The 22,293-nt window shown below is 45.3% G+C and overlaps 1 protein-coding gene across 1 annotated transcript; it reads left to right on the top strand.

Moving 5' to 3' along the window:
• Positions 1–678: 678 nt before the first annotated feature.
• Positions 679–16,403, top strand: ZHX1 (zinc fingers and homeoboxes 1). Its single transcript, XM_083186759.1, has 3 exons — positions 679–973; positions 4,568–7,407; positions 14,512–16,403. Exon 2 carries the CDS (start codon positions 4,753–4,755, stop codon positions 7,402–7,404), a length of 2,652 nt encoding a protein of 883 aa, XP_083042885.1. The 5' UTR covers positions 679–973; positions 4,568–4,752; the 3' UTR covers positions 7,405–7,407; positions 14,512–16,403.
• The last annotated feature ends 5,890 nt before the right edge of the window (positions 16,404–22,293 follow it).

Below are 22,293 nucleotides of genomic sequence, written 5' to 3'. Positions count from 1 at the left end.
GCACTTCTGCGGCCCAGTCTGAATCGGGCCCCGAGACAAGTGAAACAAAATCCTTAATAAGCCGCGGCACATGCCAACCTATCGGAGCTAATAGGTTAGTCCCCAAGCGATGCATTGATCGTGGGTAATTGGATTACCCCCCACTATTGGGTTTGCCTCCATCGCATGCTTGCTTCTCATGGTTATTCACATGCTCCCAGCTGCAGACGGCGCCCGCAGTACAGGCGCTCAGTATAAACATCGATGGTTCAACAATCAACTAGTCTCTTTCAAGTGGTGTTGGTCATATCTACTGATGTTTACTTCTACGCGATTTGATATCTGGGGTATTTTGTGTAGTGACACGGCAGCAAATGTGGAGGTGGTAAAACATGCTGGGAGTTGTAGTTCCACAGGCACTAGTGAAACCAAGGTTGCAATTAACCCCTGGAGCTCCACATAGGTGTGAGAGGATACATATACACTTATATAAAATATGTGTGCATACATGTGTGTGTGTATATATATATATATATATATATATATATATATATATATATATATATATATATTATTTATACTTTCTATATTTGTATTATTTTATTTCCCAGCAGTAAGTACATAGCTATCTGTGCGATGTCCCAGCGGTGCTGTACAGGGGGAGGGCTCACGTTACAGACATTTACCACAGAAACCGCCATTACCCCGCCTCCAATTACCGCCAAAATCCGACCGAGGAGACCGACCCCCCTCTACCGCCCCGTCCTCGCCCGCCCGTCAAACCCCGCGCCACCGCCGCCGAATGAGCGGGTGACCGGCGGCCAGGTCGCCGTGGTGCCGAGGCCGGGAGCCGGTGAGAGCCACCCGCCGCCCCCCTCCTCCCCTCCCCCGGCCTGGCTGCTGCTGCTGCTGTGTGTAAGATGGCCGCCGTGCAGCAGCAGCAGGAGGAGGCGGCGGCCACCGCTGAGGAGAGCTGAGCGCACGGCGAGAGCAGGTAACCGCCACACCGAGGTCTGCGGCCCTCACCCTCCCAGCCCCCACCCCCCCGGGCCCGGAGCGCGGCAGAGGCCTGCAGCTACGCTGGGGGAGCGCCCGGACCGGGCCTAGGCCCTGCACAGCCACTCTGCCGGGTGTTGGTGACCCGTTCAGCTACACCCGGGATTGCTGACCGCTCTTTGTGTCAGCCGCCCGGTCACATGCATCACCCCTGCTGCTGACACAATGGCCGGGGAGAGGGGGCCCGGGCACATGAGGATGGTGGAGGAGGGGGGGGGGGGACATATTGGTACATGTGTTGGGGGCATACATGGGCGTGTACACATGTGTCTGCAGCTACATGTGTGTATTTATGTATGTAGTATTATCCTTTATTTATGTGGTGCCACAAGGGATCTGCAGCGCCTAATTACTCTATGGGGAATAATGCAGAACATAATAGCATGTAATGCCCTGTACACACAGTGCAATTTAGTGTCACTTTCGATTTGATCTGGATTATAGTCCAAATTGAATCCAAAGTGACCCAGAATCGCAAAGTTAGCCACATTCCATCCTGATCCGCGGGATCGGAATCGAAAGCTCAATAGACTGCGCAGGCAAGTCTATTTCTGCTTTAATGTCCATCCCTCTCGGCCGATGCCGGCAATCTGCCGTGTCCCGGCAACCGTCGATATCAAATTGACATCTACAGTCATGCCTTGCCACAGTTTTGCTATTGGGTAATGCCAAAACTACAGCAAGGAATGCTGGGATGTGTAGTTTCACAACAGCTGGAGGGCCATAGTTTGGATAGGCCTGTATTCGCAATCGGAACCTGATGCACTCCATGCCCCACCTTCGAAAGTGCCGCCTATTACCCTGAAGCTTCTGTCTGTACGACCGTGCAATGTATTATTTATTTATTACGAGCTTCTTATATAGCGCAGTATATTCCATTGCGTATTACAATAGGAGACACTGATACAACAAACTGGGGAGTAACAGTCAGTCAGAAGGTATGAGAGCCTGTTTTGTGCTGCATGTAATGACAGTGGGAGGAGCGCATTTTGCTTAAATCACAGGCTCCGGAATGTGATGCATCTCAAAGTGTGGATGCGGGTGTGAGCACCATCATTCCGTAATTCCCTCTGAAAGGGCCTGATTCGGATTTGATCGCTGTTGTGATCAAAATCGAAAGATCGAAATTTCCGGGCTCAGCTGCGCTGCTGCAGCGGGCTGTCCTGGAAAATTTCCGGGCATACCACTAATATAGAATAGGTGTGCACCACTGGCGCAGCACCTCTGGAGACCGTCACTCATTTTACAGTGACGTTGGCGGCAGGCTCGGGTATGGTTGGCGCGACTCGGGAGCGCTCAGGCACCCGAGTCCTCCCGAGCCGCCGTGAACATCCCCCAGCCTGCCACCGACGTCACTGCAGTGCTGAATGTGACAGGCGGCTTAGGCGGGGGGAAGCGGAGGTGAGGGGGGGCTTCCAGCTTTCTTTGGTGGATTTTGCTGGGGCAGGACAAACCTGCCCTGGTAGGTTTGTCCTGCCCCAGCAAAACCCACCGCTCAAGGGGTGAAGGTGCCATACACGGTACAATTGCTGGATGCGATGAGATGCGCGCTCCCGTCACACATCTCATTGCACAGCTAAAAAAGTATGTACTGCACATACTTTTTGTACTAGATCTCATCTCATTGCATTGCAAAACTGCTGCGATGCGATCTAGTCCAAATTGTATACAATAATTGTACCCCCTCCCAAAAACTTAGAGGCCGATGTAATAACACATTCGTAGCAGTTCTAAACATGTGTGACAAGCTACAACAAAATAATCTGACAATAAACGAGTAAGTGACGGCGGCCACAGTGGAAGGGACGGGGGGCCACCTGTAGACAGTCACTGAGCTGGTATCTTTGTTTAGTGTTCATGGATACAGATAAAAGCTAGTTTTCCTCGGATTAGTTCTGTTTAGTCAGATGTGGGAGGTGGCCCTTTGTTAGCTGGATGCATATAATGGTGGATGTTGTTATAATTGGCTGACGTTACGTAATAGCTGCTGGAGTGTACGGTTGGTGTTACGTTTCCTGCATTAGTTAGCTGTATTTTATTTTGTTGTTGGTGATTTTATGTCAGACCCTTACAAAAGTGTGTGCTAATATTCTGTGGTTTATTTCATTTTACGAGCAAATATATCCAATGAATGAACAAAAGTCTTTTAAATTGTTCAAAGACGTAGAATAGAGCCACAGAACATGCTATAATAAATGTGTATATATATATATATTTTTCTATATCTTGCCTCAATATGCCGCGCAACGGTGAATGCCTGGCGTGAGCCCTCTTTAAAGATTGGTGTTTGTATTCAGCGCGTAACAGGTTTCTATGGAAACCCTCATCTATGCCTTTTCACCATTGCACACAGCAAGCTCTGCGAGGCTTAATGCAAAAATCTATTATGTTTATAGCACATTTCACAATAATGACTGATTTAGTTATGATGTAAGGAGTCAGGATTGTATCCGGGTATTTTCCTTTATAAATGTATGTATGTAACTATTCTAGAAGACACCTGGTGAACTGCAGCTCGTCCAGCACCAGGGGAGCAACAGGAGGACGGCGCCATCCTCCCTGCCTCATCTCATTCCAACTTTTTACAGTCCGATTGAGATTGTAGGAAATGTGCCCAAACCTGTCGAGTTTGGACCTGTTACCGACAAAAGCACGCAGGTTGGCGGCTATTTTGGTTTACAATGGGTCAGGGCATTGTGATCTCTAGGGGGGAGGATAAAAAATTGAATAGGTTAAGGGGGGTATTCAATGTCAGGGGTATGGCTGCCGAGGAAGCTCGGTAGCCTTGCCCCTGTCCCATTCTCGCTTTGAATTCCGACCGCCGAGCTCACGTCGAGCAATGTCCCGGCCGCCGAGCGGCGAGAAGGGAGCGTGGCCACGAGTTGAGGACGGAAATAGACGATCTCCGACAGGGAGCTCCCCTATTTCCGGCTTTTCTCGGCAGAACGAGCCCGACAGCTTGTGATGTCGGGCTCGTTCTGCCGAGAACCCCTGTTCAATGCTGTCGGGGAAGACAGCATTGAATAGGGCCCCGCAGCCATCTCCCCCCGTCGGGAGATGGCTGCGGAAGGTCGACCAACATTGAATACCCCCCTGAATCATGGATTAGACTAAAAAAAAGTTGGAAACTGATGTTTTCCCACAAATGATTCTGAATAGTATTTAACATGCCTTTTGTTAACCTTTGAAATCTGGGTAGTTTTTCTGCATTACACTGTGTAGGGACCCTCGACTGCAAATGTTGGTAATAATAAATAGATATAAAATTTACAGGATTCTTTTAATTTTTGTTGTGTTGGCATTGGTTGTCCCCATTTCATTGCTTTTTGTAGTTTTGTCTTTTAAAGGCTTCTTTCATGTATGCATTTCCCACTTAAATACCCAATACAATCGGATGGACCATTAAACACCAGACCTAAAAACCAGACCTTACAACCATAATATCCTGACTTGAATTGGTCTCTGAAAATATTCACTAGCTTTCTGAAAGCATTAATAACTAATACTTGTATATATTTTTTTCTCTTTCCAGATCTCTTTTTCATCATGACCCTAACTGGCTAAACTACACTAGAAACTTTGCATCCATTGCTCAAGAGACTTAAGATATTAAAGCTATTCTGGAACTACAAAGAGGACATTACGGACTAGTGCATCGTTGCACTGTTTTTTTTTTTATTATTGTTTTGTTTTTCCTCATTTGTTTTTTAGAGCAATATGGCAAGTAAACGTAAAACAAAAACTCCTTGCATGGTGCTTGCAAGAGAGCCTGAGCCTGATGCAGAACTGAACTCTGATGCCGAGGAAGCTCCTCCGCTGCTAGCACCTGCGGAGAACCCCGCACCTGAGAACGCCGCGCCTGAGAGCCCATTGAGTGAAGATGGCGATGCACTAGAAAATAACGATTCAGACAATCAAATTAAATTTGTAGAAGGTGGTTACGAATGTAAATATTGCTCATTTCAAACTCCAGACTTAAATCTGTTTACCTTCCACGTGGATACTGAGCACCCCAATGTTGTATTAAATTCCTCTTATTTTTGTGTGGAGTGTAACTTTCTCACTAAGCGTTACGACTCCCTGAACGAGCACAACCTGAAATACCATCCTGGAGAAGACAACTTTAAGTTAACGATGGTTAAACGCAACAACCAGTCGATTTTCGAACAAACTGTTAACGATCTGACTTTTGATGGGAGCTTTGTCCAAGCGGAGAATCAGGAACAGTCCGAGTCAAACTCCTCTGGGATTTCAATCAGCAAGACCCCAATTATGAAGATAATGAAGGAGAAATCGGAGAAGAAGCGGATAACTGTATCACAAAATGCAATGGAAGATGGAGTGGAGGAAAAAGACTCAAAAGTAGAGAGCGAGCCGAATGTGAAACCCCAAGAAGAACCCGAACCCAAGCCGGTGGCTCAGATAGTTCCTGAACCTGTGAAGGCAACGATCACGGTCGTAACTAGCACCCAGGATTTGCAGAGTACGATTACACCCGCTACTGTCCTTCAGTCGGGACTGGCCCAAGTTATTACAACTGTACAGGCGCAGCAAAACTGCAACATCCTATCAAAAGTTTTAATACCCATCAGTAGCATTCCCACGTACAATGCCGCATTAGATGCAAACCCTCTGTTGCTAGGTAACTACAACAAGTTTCCGTACCCAACTGTTTCAGAGATCACCCTCCTTGCAGCACAAACTAAATGCACAGAGGAACAAATAAAAATCTGGTTCTCTGCCCAACGATTAAAACATGGTGTTAGCTGGACGCCGGAGGAAGTAGAGGATGCCCGAAGGAAGCAATTCAATGGCACAGTCCACACTGTCCCTCAGACTATAACTGTATTTCCTGCTCACATTTCTTCAGCTGCCAACGGCTTGCCTTCCATCCTACAAGCGTGCCAAATAGTCGGTCAGCCTGGCCTTGTACTCACGCAAGTTGGTGGAACGAACACCATACCTGTGTCAACACCTATAGCGTTGACCGTTGCTGGCGTCCCAGGTAATGCACAGATCCAGATGAGCCAAATTCCGCAACCCCAAACCATGTGCGAAACCAAGAGAGTGGCTGCCGTTCCGAGTCCGCAGCTCCCCAAGCAGGAGTCCACCATGATAGGCGATGCTCTCGGCATACGTTCAAAGAAAACGAAGGAGCAGCTGAACGCTTTGAAAATTAGCTACCTGCGGAACCAGTTTCCCCATAATAATGAGATCGAGCGACTGATACGACTAACTGGTCTTACTAAAGGAGAAATAAAGAAATGGTTTAGTGACACGCGATATAACCAAAGAAATTCCAAGGGAAGTCACGGAATCCATTTCACCAGTGACGCCAGTGGAACCATAATTATTGACTCTAGTGACGAAATGACAGAATCCCCAACCCCTGCCGTCATAACACCACAGCGTAAGCAGACTTGGAATCCATTCCCAGACTTTAACCCGCAAAAATTCAAAGAAAAGTCAGTGGAGCAAATACAGGCTCTTGAGGAGAGCTTTCTCAAAAACACTATCCCGTCGGACGAGGAATTAAATAAGTTAAGGGTTCTTACCAAACTTACAAGGAGAGAAATTGACGCTTGGTTTGCAGAAAAGAGGCGGTCAACCGGAGTAAAGGAGGAACCTTTGGATTTTAGTGAGGGCAAAGTGGAACAAGGAATAAAGGAGGAGTTGGACGAAAATTCAGAAAGTGCGCTAGTGAAAACAACGGGGCCTTTTGGAAAATATGGGAAAAAGTCTCCAGAGCAACTACACTTGCTGAAAAGTGCATTTGTCCGTTCCCAGTGGCCGACGCCAGCGGAATACGACAAGTTGACAGAGGAGACTGGTCTTGCTAGAAGCGATATTGTTGGCTGGTTTGGTGATACCAGGTATGCTGCAAAGAACAATCACTTAAAGTGGTTCTACCAATACCAAGTCAGCAATCCTAGTCCAAATGTTAATGGGCAAAGCTTTTCACGAAAGAGGGGAAGAGGGAGGCCCAGGGGTAGGGGACGAGGAAGACCAAGAGGGAGGCCAAAGGGGCCAAGGAGAACAAACAGCTGGGAGAGGGCACCAGCGCCCATAAAATATAAAACCGGGAAAGCATTGCTGAAGGACTACTACTTAGTGCACAAGTTTCTCAACGAGGAGGACCTGGATGAGTTGGTTACCAAGTCTCAGATGGGGTATGAGCAAGTGAGGGAATGGTTTGCTGAGCGTCTTCAAAGGGAGGATGCTGGTTTGGATCCATTTGACGAAGAGGAGGAAGAGGATGATGATCTTTTGGATGACCAGGATGATGAGGAAGAGATTGAGGATTCAGATAGTGATACCTGGGAACCCCCGAAGCATGTAAAACGGAGACTTTCAAAAATGGAAGATTGACAAGTAAGTAATGACGTGCTTTTAGCCTTGTACCGTACCACAAGCCTCTAACGTCGTCTTGACATCTTTGGTGTCTATACTTTCAAATCTGATCAGTTGGCTTTGATGCTCTAATCAATTTTATTTCTTTCCCGTTGACCTATCAAGTGTTCGGCAATCGTGTCAATCATTACGTCTGAGATGGCTACTAGAACAATGTGTCTGAAAAACTTTTAAAAGCTTGTTTTAGAAGTTTCTTGCCAACTGCTTCCTCTTCCTGTCCTGACTTCTGTCTGAGGGTATTTGGTTGGGCTCAAACTTGAAGTCCTATTGGCTGTAAAAGCTCAGCAGATGTGAGTTTTCTAAAGTTGCACCTGTTTTCTCATGCTGGAAGTCACAGCAGGATAGAGATGCAGGGACTTTGTAATTCTCTCTTCTCTGTGTTTAACATCCTTAATGCCCTCTTCAGAACACTAGCGGAAATGCCGGTGTTGGGATGCGGTCATTTGGTCTACAGCATGATGGTCGCGAGTCATTAGGTCGACATGGGAAAAGGTCGACATGGTGCTAGGTCGAAAGGTCGTTAGTTCGACAGGTCATTAGTTCGACATTGTCTAGTTCGACAGTCAAAAGGCCGACATGGGGGTTTTCACTTTTTTTGAGCCAACATGTGCCGACAGGCGGTATTTCATGCCCTACCATCCACTAGGGCATGGTGGGAAAATAAAATAGTGTGCCCAGCGTAGCGAGGCACCGTGCCCGACTCATTGCGAGAGATGCAGTGCACTTTAAACTGTGTCCATGTCGACTGTGTTGACATTCAGGTAAAAAAAACCATGTCGACCTGTTGACCTAAACATTGTCGAACTAATGACCTTTCGACCTAGACCCATGTGGACCTTTTCCCATGTCGACCTAATGACTATCGACCATCATGCTGTAGACCAAATGATCCCAACCCCCGGTGTTATGGTCACAGGTGAGCGGGTGTCTCGACACTGTAATTATAAGTTGTCCACTGCACTTATGTATATGATGGCTGAATGTGTATTTGTGCGAAGGTAAATGTCACCATACAGTATGTTACCTATTGTTTGGCATTATGTGCTATAACCAACACCAATAGCTTTGCACGTCGTACTTTACTTTCTGGAGATTTTGGGGGTAAATTGACTAAGATTTGAGTTCTATTGAAGATGGCGTGTTGGTCATAGCAACCAGAGTATATTTAGCACCTTCTAGGACCTTGATGCCTAACCTTGACACTCCAGCTGTTGTTGAACTACACATCCCAGCATGCTCTGCATTAGATTTAGCATGGCCAAATGGCAAAACTGAAGCAGAGCATGCTGGGATGTGTAGTTCAACAACAGTTGGAGTGTCAAGGTTAGCCATCACTGTTCTAGAAGGTAATACATAGAATCTGGCTGCTATATATTCTTTTCTACAAGGAGCTAAATAAGTAGACGACTCTGGTTGCTATGGGTTACATCCCATGTTCAGTAAAACTCCCTTCTTCGTAAAAGTACCCCTTATGTGTCAGAAAATTGGTGGCTCCAAATGTTGTTTAGCCCGATATAAAACTTGCTGGCAGAGGACACCTTTATTTGTGTTTGCGTCTATTCTATACTATCCCCGTTGTTCTTACAATCCATGTATCATAATGTCACAGTACGACTGGGTGGGTGCTCCCTGGTGACAGAGGGTCTGACTTCCTTAGCTATAGGGCATTGCAGAGATGAAGAGAAATGCTTGCCTAGTAATGTTATACTTATTACTGGACGTCTACTGTTATTAAAAGTGGCCAATTCCAGGGATTACTGGGTTAATGTTTTATTGATCGGGATCAATACCTTCAATGGCTTTGGTTTCTTGTCCTGTCATGGAAGCTGTTAGCGTGTGGTCCCACGGGGGACCTTCAGTGATATGAGATGAGCTGAACCCTTTAGTGTTCCCGCTAGGCTGTTTTAGCGGGGTGCTGCGCCCTGCCCGATTTTTAAAGGGCAAAATGCGCCCTGCCCCTCTCTCAGCGCCCCGCTAAAACAGCCTCACGTGGAAGCCCAGCGTCGCCGTAGACGGCGATGCCCGGCTCTTCCCCGGCTCTTCCCCGGCAGCATAGTGGCTTCAGAGGGGCCGGTCCCACCCCCTTTGATGACGCCGGCGGCCCGGGCACGCCCCTTTGATGACGCCGGCGGCCCGGGACCGCCCCCAGCTGTGGCCCGGTCTGCCCCCCGGCGCCCTGCCCGGTCTCCATCCCAGAGTGAACACTACCCTTGTTGTACACAACCTCTAATTAAATCAGGCCTGACTATTTCAAAAGTGTTATCGCCACATTTTATCGTTTGCAATCCCTGGTGCTGGCAAACTTAGAGTCTGATCCAGACATTACTTGGCATAGCCCAAAGTAATACCATGGCCAAAGGACATTGGTCATTGCAGACTAATCGTGACTAATGCTAGCCATACACTACCCATGCTATTTGGCCACTTTTGACCCAGTTCCGACGGATCTGTCTGAGAAATTGAGTGAAAGTGGCCAAATCGCATGTGTTTAACATCTGATCCAATGCACGATGTGGATCAGAGTTGGAGATTAGACCTGCTGTACGTAGGATCTGTCGGATTGGACAGCCCCCGGCAGCGGTTAATGGTATCACGTGACCCTGCCACCCAAGAAGCTTCCAGGCGGTTCAAGGGAAATCTTATGTGACTTCTCCCTCCGAGAAGTTGCATAAGTGTATGGGGCCTTAACTGCCCTGTATCGGCCTCTGGCCACAGCCACTTATAGGAAGCAGATATCTGCTTGAAGACACTTATTTGTTGGGGGTTTCTATTGTGCGATACTCCCCTCCCCTCTGATAGTGGAGACTTAAGAGGACTATGGTGGGTGTGCAAATGGATCTCTGGGCTAATAAGCCTTGCTTGTATCACCATGCCTCCCTCACCAATCACATCCCTACAGTCTGGTCAGTCTTCCCAGCCCACTTTTTTGTTGCTCAGAACTGTGCCCTGTGCTCCGCTCCTCACATCCAGTCTCCCTTAATGTTAGTCACATTGTTCAACTTTGGAAATATTCTTAAAATGCTCCCTTTTCTTACCCACCATGCAAACATAACCTGTATGCGTTCTCCTGGCACACCTCCTTCACCATAATCCTCTCTGACCTGTCCTGCCCCATCTATCCCCACCTCCGTCCTTTCATAATGCTGCAACAAAGTGGGCGGATCTTCCCCTCTTGCGCCTCTGCAAAATGGCTTCCAGTGCCTTCCAGAATTAACCCTTTTGAGAGCCAACGTTGCTGTGAGTTCCTCAAAATATCTGCTAAAAATGCCAGCTCTGCTCACAGCTACTTTTCTTTTTGGGTATTTAACTAAATTTCAATCAGTTGACTTGGCTGTATTTATTTATACTAAAAGAACAGTCGCTGTGAGCGACCCAGGAATTTTCAGAGGATATTTTGACGGTCTCTCACAGCATTTCCGTCATTTCTTTTAAGTATAGTGTATGAAAATCTTTTCTGTACTTCATTGTTCCTGTACTGTATTACATTCATTCTATCAGTTAAGCGCCGTGAGTCCTATTGGAGAAAGAGCACTATATAAATAAAATGATTATTAATTATTCCCTTATTGATTCCTCAAACCCAAAGTTAGATGCCAAACTACATTATACATGAACTTATTTCATGCTGGGTATAAGAGCAGTTTAATGTTTGTCCACTAGGAGTCACCCTAGCTGTATTCCAATGGTGTCTGTATTGTATCGCAAGTACACAAAGTTTCCTAAGAGCTGATGTCAGAGGCCAACATAGAAATGTGTTTTATACATTGTCTGGTGCAATTGTGTTTTATTCCTGAATTTTATTTATTTATTAACAGTTTCTTATATAGCGCATACATATTCCGCAGCACTTAACAGAGAGTAGTTGAACATTCACATCAGGCCCTGCCCCAGTGGAGCTTACAATCTATATTCCCTACCACATGTACACGCACACAGACGTGTGTTTGGAGCCAATTAGCCTACCAGTAAAATTTTGGGATTGTGGGAGGAAATCGGAGCACCCGGAGGAAACCCACGCAAGTACGGGGAGAATATACAAACTCCGCACAGTTAGGGCCATGGTGGGAATTATACCATCTGTACTGCCCAAGTCCTGAATATAATTTATTGTACAGACCTTGTCAAGTGAAATTGTATTTTTGGTGGGAATTCTGTACAGATTGTGTATATAATTGGCACGCTCATTATTAAATGAGCTGTCTGCATATTGTTGTAGTTAAATGAGCCTTATGTGTATGTTCTACATGTGGATGGCCGCTTTGCGCTGGTTGTCGCACAAATCTGTAATGTTACAGTGATGCGCTTAATGGTTAATTGGGACTTCTTAGTGAGTCATTTATGTATCTTATATTTAACTGTATATCATGCACGCTGTGATCTGTAAAATGATGCTTGGCTAATGGTCCCGTTTCTAGGTTGGAATCAATGAGTGCTGCGTTTTGGTTAATCTTAAATCCTAGTTTTGCATTGCTCCAATCTCAAACGAGTATGCACTTCTCACAGAGTGCAGGGGAGTGAATAGTCAGCCTGCTGGCAGGACTCATATATGTATATTTGACTCACAGCTGGGGTGTTTGCATTCCATCTTCCTCCTGAGTCCCGTCTTAGAAGAATGACCATTCCTTGTTTTGGAAGTGCTTTTATTTGTAAGCCAAACCCTGCAACTTTGACCATGTTCAGGGAGAATTTTTCCATTTCCGCAATGAAGCATTCTCCATTACGTTCTCGTTTTGTTTCATGTCATTTATGTGTCTTTTTGTTTTTTCATATTTCCTTTTCTGCCTATAGTTTACAGGAGTCTTCCATGTATATTTGCTGTGCACACTTATTATTCTTTATGTGGTGCCACAAGGGATCTGCAGCGCCCAATTACAGAGCACATAAACTAATAAGCAAACCTGGAAACAGTCATTTACAGTTGTATACAACCGAGCAGCGGTTGCCAACCTTTTTTCTCTTCCGTATCCCTTGATTAGACTTTTCATTTAAGAGTACCCCCTCTTGTCACGCAGCTGCCATGGCCCTCCCCCAACCCCCCATTCCCACCATGTAACCACACCGCATCTCCACCCCTGGCTGGCACGGAAACTGATCTCCTATGACAGCAGTTTCAAGGCCTGGCGCATGCACACTTCCGTGAGAGCGCTTGCTCAGGTCTGTGGATTTCACCAAATAGCAATTTTCACAGACCAGATTTGCCAGGTGGCACTCCGGGATTCCGACAGTCATTAGTCCAACATCGGAATTTCCAACTATTAAATGCCTGACTGAAGAGGGCTATTCTCCCTTGTGGGGTCCATGACCCCCACAGAGAGGGAATAGAAACTGTGGCAAGCAGAGCATGCAGTGATCGCGAAAACCCCCAAAAATGATGGGTCCCTGGGACCACTCACTTACAAAAATCGGGGTCCTACTTGACCTTTTCTGGGTCCCAACGGAATAAAGCCTCCTCTCCCCTTCCCCAGCATGGCACATACAGAAGCCTCCTCCTCTCTTCCATATGGCATATACCCTGAGCCAAGGGCCAGCCTGTGCCTTTTTTTTTTTTTTTTTGGTAAGCAAACATAGATTTGGGCACCCCAAAACTGTGGCTATTGGGGGGGGGGGGGGGTCAATTGGCAATTTGCCCACTCACATAAAGCAAGATACACATATACTAGAGAAAGGCATAATGTCGTAACAGGGACACCTGTGCTGCACCAATCAGGATTCTGCCCCCGTCCATTGTTTCTAGAACAAAATTAAAAGTAATGGCAGCAGAACAGGAGAGGTAGGGTTAGTGAAATCCCAGCAGAGTTTATAGGCTCCTCTCCTACAGGCAGCTCTGCCTGTTAAGAGTTAATTGGTGATCTTCAGCCTCTCTGCCAGCCGTGCAGTGAGGGGACAAGTGGGCCATTAACAGCCAGCACTCAGAGCCTGGAGGAGAAGACCGTGACACACAAGAGAGCAGCACCGCCGAGGTAGGAGAGGAGGAGGGAAGTCTGCAGCCCGAGTCCTGCTAGCAATAAATCCCCTTACATGACACAGCCAAGCAGCGGCAGCCTGCTAAATGGACCACGCACCCCTCTTACCTCTACTTCCTGCCCGGGTCTGCTCCATCCTCACCGTCACACCTCCCTGGTTCTGGCCCCCAATGCTGGTTTCAGTTCCTCATGCTCCGTCCTCACACCAGCCGCAGCTCTGTTCCCCTGCTGAGCAGCTGCTCGTGTTGGCTCCAGCCATCTGTTGTTGAGGCACAGTGCAGGAGCCAGCTTACGCGGCTTCCGTGCACTGCTGCCTATGACTCTGCGGTGACAGGGACCCTTTAATTTTCGCACCCAGCAGATGTGTGAAGCGGCCGTAAGTCACGCTGTGTCTTCTCCACGGTCGCATCACAACTGAGGGGGAAACAGATCCCAGGGGACCCAGCCATTCATAAAAAAATTAGTCCCTGGTGCTCCAAAGTGGGTAAAATACTCGCTATAGCGAGTATTTGCGAACCCTGGCGTGCCCGTCTTGGAGTTCCGGCAGTTGAGGGTCCAATGGTCATTATTCCGACATCGGACTCCCCACAAGGGAAAATAGCCCCTGGCAGTCAGGCATTTAACAGTTGGAAATTCCGATCTCAAACTAGTTGCCGTGCGGCACACAATAAGCAATGAGCAGGAAGTGGTTGGGAAAAGAAGTCGAAGGGATGCAATGCACAAACAAGATGCTCAATGAACAAAATGGCATATGTGAGCAGCAATGAGAGACTCCTCAAGAAGTTAGGATGGAACAGAGGGGTAGGATGACTGAGGGGTGGCAGGGTTTGGTGAAGAACTGGGTCTTGAGAACCTGTTCAAAGTTTTGCAGAGTGGTGGAGAGTCTGAGGGAGAGGTATAGAATTCCAGAGAAAAATCTTGGCTCCCGATGACGTACAAATGTAGGAAAGGCTGCTGACAAGCTAGATATTTTGGGAGTTTGGAGGGTTTTAATATATTAATTTAAAAAAAAAAAAACATTTCTTGATAAGGGCCGCATGGTATGGATTCTGTGTGTTTGCTGTGCCATAAATTTTTAATTAACGGGAAGTCTCTCTTTCAGGAAGGCAGATGAGTTTTTCAAGGAAAAGGTGGCAGTGCCCAGTCTACTGTGAAACGCGTGGCGATGCTCTGGAAATACCACACAGCGGAGTGTCGGCGTGGAAAGAGATCACCAGTGGTGAAATAAGATCTGCATGCTGTGCCAAAGAAGCCGCACTGCAGATGGAGGACTTTGCTGTAAATACGACTAAAACGACGTGGGCAGCACATAACTTGTACAATTCAGATTTTAATACATTTTTACTGACTTTTAAGTATTTGTTAGGTTTTTTTTTTGTTTTTTTTTTGTGGATCTTTATTTGTGTGGGAGAGGGAGGGCAGAGATAGCGGACAACACAGTGACCACTAGTTTAATTTCCCGTACATCTGTTACATTTCCGTCTAGCATTACTCAAATTTAGACTTCGCCTCGTTTTTTAAGATGTGATGAAGCTTTTAGCTTGGAGTGACCAAACTTTTTGCATAATGGGAGCGCTACACCGCTTTGATAGTGTCCATTGATTCTTCTGTGACTTGTTTGTGCGGCTCTACGTTAGATTAACAACTTGCGTTTCCCTTCAGAAACATCATACAGGCCTCTCTCTACTGTATTTACCATCACAGTTGTGGTTCAGATGCGCTTATCAAAGTATTTTTTATAAAAAAATTAAATAAAATTCTCTTCAGGCGGCAAATCATTTCTGCTATTTTAACTGCGTGTTTAATGGTGGCCTGTGGTGATGCCGGGTGTAATTGTTTGCAGAAAGTTTTTTATTTTTTTTTTATCGTGATTTTTTTTTTATTTTTTTTAACTGCTCGGCAATTCTGTGTGGCGAAGAGAGGTTGCAGTTGTCTGTGAGGGCGTACCTACCATGGGTTTATATTCAGCTTTCGTTTTTTTTTGTCTTGTACGGTTAAAACCTAAAATGTGTTTTTGCACAACCCCTTAGACAAATTGCTAGACTTTTTTTATTTTATTTGTTAAATTCCTTTATTGTGGCTCAAATATAAGACGGAACTTGGGCGTTTTGGGGTAGTTTTCTGCAATGTTAAAGAACACTAGATAGAATTCCGTATTGTATCTTGATTTTATTTTTGCACCATCAGGAGCTCGGTCCACTCCCCTAGAAATCTTGGCGGCGATGCGGTTGGACGGGAAACTGTTTCTCTGCACACTGGTTTGTGATCAGCCGCTGCGAATTTGGCTCGTCTAAACGTATACTAAGTCATTGTTACAAATGAAAGTTTTAGCCAAGTCCAGTTTAAGAAATATTTTATGTTCTCTGCGAGAAGATATTTCCAAGATTGTGGCTATTAGGGACTGTCTTAGTGCCTTCTCTAAATTTAATATTTTAGCAGAAAGTCATGAAATTATAATGATTTACCGGGTCTGTGTGCTTGGTAGTGAACCACTGATCTGCATTATGTTCTTATCTGCTTCTACACACGGTGCCATGTTATTTATTATGTTGATTGCAGTTTGTTTGTATTAACCCCCCCCTTCCTGTTCTTTCCAATAGTGATCATTACATTACAGTGTAGAAGAGTACGGTGGCTCAGGGGGAGCAAATATCAACGGTACATTTTCCTGCTTCCGTACTGCAACCATATAATACCGAATGGATTTCTTCTGTCATAGAGCCTTTAATGAATGTTAATTAGCAATTTAGCATGCTGGTGTTATGTAAAGAGATCTAGCGCTGATTTGCAGAGGAAAACTGTTTCTTTTGTTTATTTTTAAATCATGCAACTGTATCGCAAAACTGTATTTAACTGGGAACCCGTATAGTGACGTCTTATAGCTTTTTTTATTTTATTTTTTTATTTTATTGTTTTCCCACAATTTCAAAGCCATTTCATTGTGTTTGTCACAATTTTCTTCAGAGAAGAAATAAACAAGTATACTTTGTTTAATTTGTTCTGTATGGATACTAACTTTTATTTGATTCTTAATCATTCTGTCTAGACAGATTCGCTAAAGGGAGGTTTGACTAACAAAAATCAAAATAAATAAAACAAGAAATGTTTTTATTTTATTTTTTATTTTATGTTGGCGGTGTGGACAGGGAGAGCCAGCCTAGAATTACAAAACACACTGCCTGCATATTTTTACTGTTCCCAGTGTGCCCTTCACTGCGGGGTCTTCTTTCGTGGCCAGTTATATGCCAGTCTCTCCCATATCAGTAATGCCACCATTCAAACCCTACTTTACAACAAAGAATTTACAGACTGAAGCAATTGGTAAACAGTAAAACAAAAAAAAAAAATTTCCTACGGAAGATATAAAGACAGACGAGGAAAGAATATAAAAAAAATGATAATTGAATAAATCAATCACTCTGCTTCATTGAATAAAATTATCACTCTTCAATACTGTGCAGGCACTGCTAGTGTGTGTGTGTGTGTGTGTGTGTGTGTGTGTGTGTGAAAATACACTATATGGACAAAAGTATTTGGTGACACTTGATGATTGAATTCAGGTGTTCCAATCAGACCCATTGCCACAGGTGTTTAAAACCAAGCACCTATCCATGCAGTTTGCAGTTGCAAACATTTGTGATACACAATGGTTCGTTCTGAGTGACTTCAAGTGTGGAATTGTGATGGGGTGCCACCTTGGCGCTGTACTGTGATAGGATGGTGCCACCTTGGTGCTGTACTGTGATAGGATGGTGCCACCTTGGCGCTGTACTGTGATAGGATGGTGCCACCTTGGCGCTGTACTGTGATAGGATGGTCCTACCTTTGCAATAAGATGGCTCATAAAATTCCAGTCAATGTCAACTGTAAGTGATATTATTACAAAGTAGAATCATTTAGGAACAAACAGCAACTCCTTTTACAAAGACCATGTAAAATCACAGTGGTATCAACTGCTAAGGTGTGAAAGTCGCCTGCGCTCCAATTCCTGAGATAGAGTTCTGACATTCCACTGGCATTATTGTAAGCACAAAAACTGAGCTTGGTGGAACGGGGTTTCCAATATGTGCAGCATTTTGAACAAGGCCATGCTTCCACCATCAGTTTGGGGAAGGCCCTTTCTATTGTAACAGGACTGTGCCCCAGTGTGCAAAGTAAGGACTATAAAGACCTGGTTTGCGTTTAGTGTGGACGAACATGACCGGCCTGCACAGATCCCTAACTTAACCCCATCGAGCATCGTATGGGGTGAACTGGTATAGAGATGGCGAGCCAGGACTTCTCATCCAACATCATCTGTGCCTGAACTCATAAATGCCCTACAGAATGAATGGGGCGAAATCCCTCAGAATCACTCCAAATCAATGTGGAAAGTCTCCCTGAAAGCTGTTCTAGCAGCGAAAGGGAGACCAGCTCCATATTAAAGTGCATGTGTTTGAATACACTGTCATTACAGTTCCTTTTGGTGTAATGGTCAGGGGTCCAAATACTTTTGTTCATATAGTGTATGAATATCTGTGTGTGTATGTATGTATGTGTATCTGTCCTTCATAGACTAATAGGTTGATGGGTCTGGACAAGCTTGGTACACATACCCTTCATTCACTTCAGGTCTACAGTAAAAAAAAAAAAAAAATCACACCTTTCAACCACAGCCTGGTTTGACAGGCTGCCGGCACATGGGGTGGGGGATGGACGAAGTTGGACGGTATTCCCAGAAAAGGGCTGTGTCACCCTGCATTTTCTTGGGAGTGCCGAAGACTGGTTTCCTGGTCCCTGCCAAGAACTTCTGTCAGTCTCTCGATGGTCACCGCGGTGGGTGTTTCTCTGGCAGTTGAATTCATCAGCATTTTCCCACACGACGCTGATGTGTTCTGCATCCAGATCGAAGTCTATGATCTAAAAATAGTGACTTGTGATTTATTTACAAATAATCCTTTCCAATCATGGAGGCATAATGCAATGTTTTAGAAGTGTATATTGTATGGGTACAATTTCACACCAATACACCTTGCTCTCAGATGCTCCACGCAGTGCAAAACATTCCGCTTCCAGGAGGCACCTCTGCAAAATGGGCGATTGGCTGGAACTGCTGCTGAAGTAAAGAAGAGCCACTAAGGTGAGCCGGGGCTGACATGACAGTCGTGGAAGTTGCAGGAGGGACATACCATAGAGCTGCTGGAGCAACAGAGGCAGACATGTATAAGGGGCACTACTATTGTGGCTGTGTTCAGTAATGGGCACTGCTGCTGTGGTATGTGTATAAGATGCACTACAACTGTGGACATTATGTGTAAGGGGTACTACTATTGTGGCTGTTCTCAGTAATGGGCACTGCTGCTGTGACGTGTATAAGATGCTGCTGCACTACAACTGTGGACATTATGTGTAAGAGGTACTATTATTGTGGCTGTTCTCAGTAATGGGCACTGCTGCTGTGACATGTATAAGATGCACTACAACTGTGGACATTATGTGTAAAGGGTACTACTGTGTGGCACAAGATGTATAAGGGGTACTGCTCTGTAGTGTAATGTGATCAAGGGACACCACTACTACTGTATATGGTGTCATATCAATCAGGGGCTCTACATGCTGTGTAATGTGAATAAGATTTTGCCATGGTGTCATTCCATTTGGGGGTACGATTATGTGACTACGCCTCTTCCTTCATTAATGCCACTTTACCTTTGTAAAGTATTGTAGGTAGGGCACAAATGTAATATTTATAGGAGGGGGATATAAGTGGTTGCTGGGGAAATGAGTTCCATCCACTATCTCTATAGGACTACTGTACATACGTAATAATTGGCCGTTGCAGGTTTGTTGCACTCTAGGGTCATGGAATCCATACATTTATTTACACTGCACCGGTGCTGTTCTTGTGCTTCACACATTCTGTTCATAACAATTGGTATCATTAAGTTACAAGCATCTACGGAAATTAATGCTTCTTGCCCGAGGCATGAGGTATTGCGTGCCTCTAACAGATGCACAAGGCTGCTGGTGGTATCAATGAACTTTTATGCGATTTTTTTTAATACCAGTCACACTTTAGTAATATCAGTTACAGTAAGAAGAACCTTATAAGTGTTGTTGTTCTCTTCATTTCCCGGAATGATCTATAGTTCTACATTCCATTATGGAACGCACTCGCTGAGGGTCATGTCACAGGATATAAGGAAATACCGTACATATTCACATTCATACACATACATATATTCAGTGCACTTGTGCGGTTCTGCTATACTCTCCCATTCACTTCTGCTCTTCCTTGATATCCTTACAGGAAATTCCAGTCAGTCGTTGGGGCAAAGATAGTCCTTCACCTGAAAATCCTTTTAATATCAGTAACTGGTCTATAGCCAGCCTGTGTAGAGGCGTAAACAAGTTGTAAAACAGTGGGCCTGATTCGGAGCTGCAAAGCGGAACGATGCTGCGCTGCAGGAGAGGCAGATGTAACAGGTGCAGGGAGAGTTACATTGGGACTGCCCTGGCCCTATATCACCCCCATAAAGTTGGCTATGTGCAGGAACAACATAAATATTTCATCAGTCATATAACCGTCAAAACAACGGAGGACTTTCCAGACCATTTGCGGGGCAGGTCGCAACAGTTGCTTGACCTCCCATGCAGCTGCTGTGATGGGAAAAATGGAGGCCCGGCAACTGCTAAGCTATGCAGGCTGTGGGCTACCCTGAAGATGCGGGTGCTTCGCTGTATAGGGGATTGATTATATGTCTGCAATAAGATTGCACGATATTGCAATCGCGGGGAAGGACGCGGCACATGAAGCGGTCCGGCAGTCTCCCTGGCGGCCCCCCTACACGACCTGTAGTTCTACCGTTTCTCACAAAACTACAGATCATGCTGAATTAGGCCCCTGTATACAGACACAGCCCTAAGTTTTATTTTATGTATGGGTTGTATTAAATTGGTTATAAGACTGATGCACTCATTTGTGAGAAGCGGCTCATTGTAACAGGTTGCATATGTAAATAAATAAACGGTGAGCGCTGTTACAGTGGGAGGGCAAGAAATAAAAAGAAAGAAAGAAGGAAAAGGAAGAAAAAGCATTGGTGGTCCGTGGATCATACACTAACCTGACCCAACGTCTAGTGGCTTTTCCTGCCCTGCTTTGTAATTGCAGCCGTGATGTAGATGCTGGCTCACTTGGCGCTTCCAGGTGGTAATTTAGGCATCCGATCCACAGGAATTTCGGTACTTGTGTATTATCACGCCGCCCACTACTCCATTTGCATAGAGGGCTATTCACGGTAGTGAAATCGCATCGCATTGAATGCCATATTGTATGGCATGTGATGCGATGCGATTTTCCTATCTAATGTATTCACTGCTCTGCGTCGATACTGGGGGGGCCTTAATAAATGACATTATATGTCATTTAATGCTATAGTACATTAAATGCCATTATAAGTGTCAAAATCACATTGCATCGCATGCCATTCCATAACAGCATGCGATACAATGAGATGCGATTTCACTATGTTTGCGTACGTAGTAAAATCGGGCGCCGTGAATTTATTTTCAATTTCAACGCGTTTCATACACTTGCATGCACTTTTTCAAGAATAAAAAAAACTTTTTCTTTGGTCCAACTTTATTTAATTATGGATTTTTTTTTTTACCTGGAAATGGTCATCTCAAATTTGGTGGGAACGCTATGGACCCTGGCACGCAGGGACCATGCTCCGTCATGGGGTCCCCGACCCCCATAGATGTGGAATAGAACCTTGTAGTGAACTACTGCGCCCACAGCATTGCTAGTGCAGCAACCCCACATGTGACAATACCTGTGAAGTTATCCACATCCCCTCGCGGGGCTCGCTGCGCTCGCCACACTATATAAAATCAAATCCACGCCGACATGGATAGTGGGGGTATGAAAAGGTCGGAGGATGTGTACCGCCGCCCCTCACGGGTTCGCTGCGGTCACCACACTTCGGGTTGGCGTTAATAGTGGCGGTGGCGTTAACAATGGGGGTGCATATAACATACTAATCACCCATCAGGGTGCCTGTACAATGAAATCATCGATCTGATCGCATGCGATGCGATCAAAACTATGTAACAAGATTAAAATCGTGGGCACCGTGCTAGGAAACAAGTACCTAATAATGTCGTCTTTTTTAAGGGTAACTCCCCTTAGAATGAGAATATTTCCTTATCTGGCATTTTTGGATTTGTGCCCTGAAATTACCTGTTTAGCAAGTAGAAGCTGCCATTTGACAGATGGGTTTGTAAAATCGGACTCTATTTAGGGGACATCTGCAACCATGGAAACACACTGTGGACTGCGCCGTTTGTTTCCAGTGACAGATGTTGTGAAGGCGGGCGTGTTGTTTACAACTTATTATGTCCTTGTCATCAGGTTTCATCTGTGGCCAGAAAATATAATTTGTTAAACATCATTTTTGTGTCAGCTGTCCTCAATGACAAACGGCATCTGTGTCCTCTAGATTCCTAACATTAAAGGTTAAAAAGATTTTGGAATATAACTCGTTTATTGAAGTACGATTAGGCCTGATTTTTGCAGGGCACGTAACCACTGCAACCAAGGATGCCCACTGCCAAGACGCACTAATGCGACTAAACACACAGGGGATTATTCTGGTTCACTCTGTCTGGCAAATTCCTTCTTAAATGGACAAAACCATGTGCACTGCAGGTGGGGCAGATGTAAAATGTGCAGAGAGAATTAGATTTGGGTGAGTTATTTTGTTTCTGTGCAGGGAAAATACTGTGTAATCATCCTCTATCCCCCAGCGTAACCGCCGTCATTATTTTGGGCACTTATGCCTAGCCACGACGAGAGCAGGACAAATGCTAATTTGGCGTCTATGACGCAGCCACACACTCGGAA

This window comes from Crinia signifera, chromosome 5 (genome assembly GCF_055691185.1).
Source record: "Crinia signifera chromosome 5, ASM5569118v1, whole genome shotgun sequence".
In the NCBI taxonomy this organism is placed as follows: Eukaryota; Metazoa; Chordata; class Amphibia; order Anura; family Myobatrachidae; genus Crinia; species Crinia signifera.
Note: the sequence above shows the minus strand (reverse complement) of the source record. Positions and strands in the feature narration are given on the sequence as shown.

Bases quoted from the DNA above. Each gene is read 5' to 3' on its own strand.
- ZHX1 (XM_083186759.1), top strand. From the start codon at position 4,753: ATGGCAAGTAAACGTAAAACAAAAACTCCTTGCATGGTGCTTGCAAGA.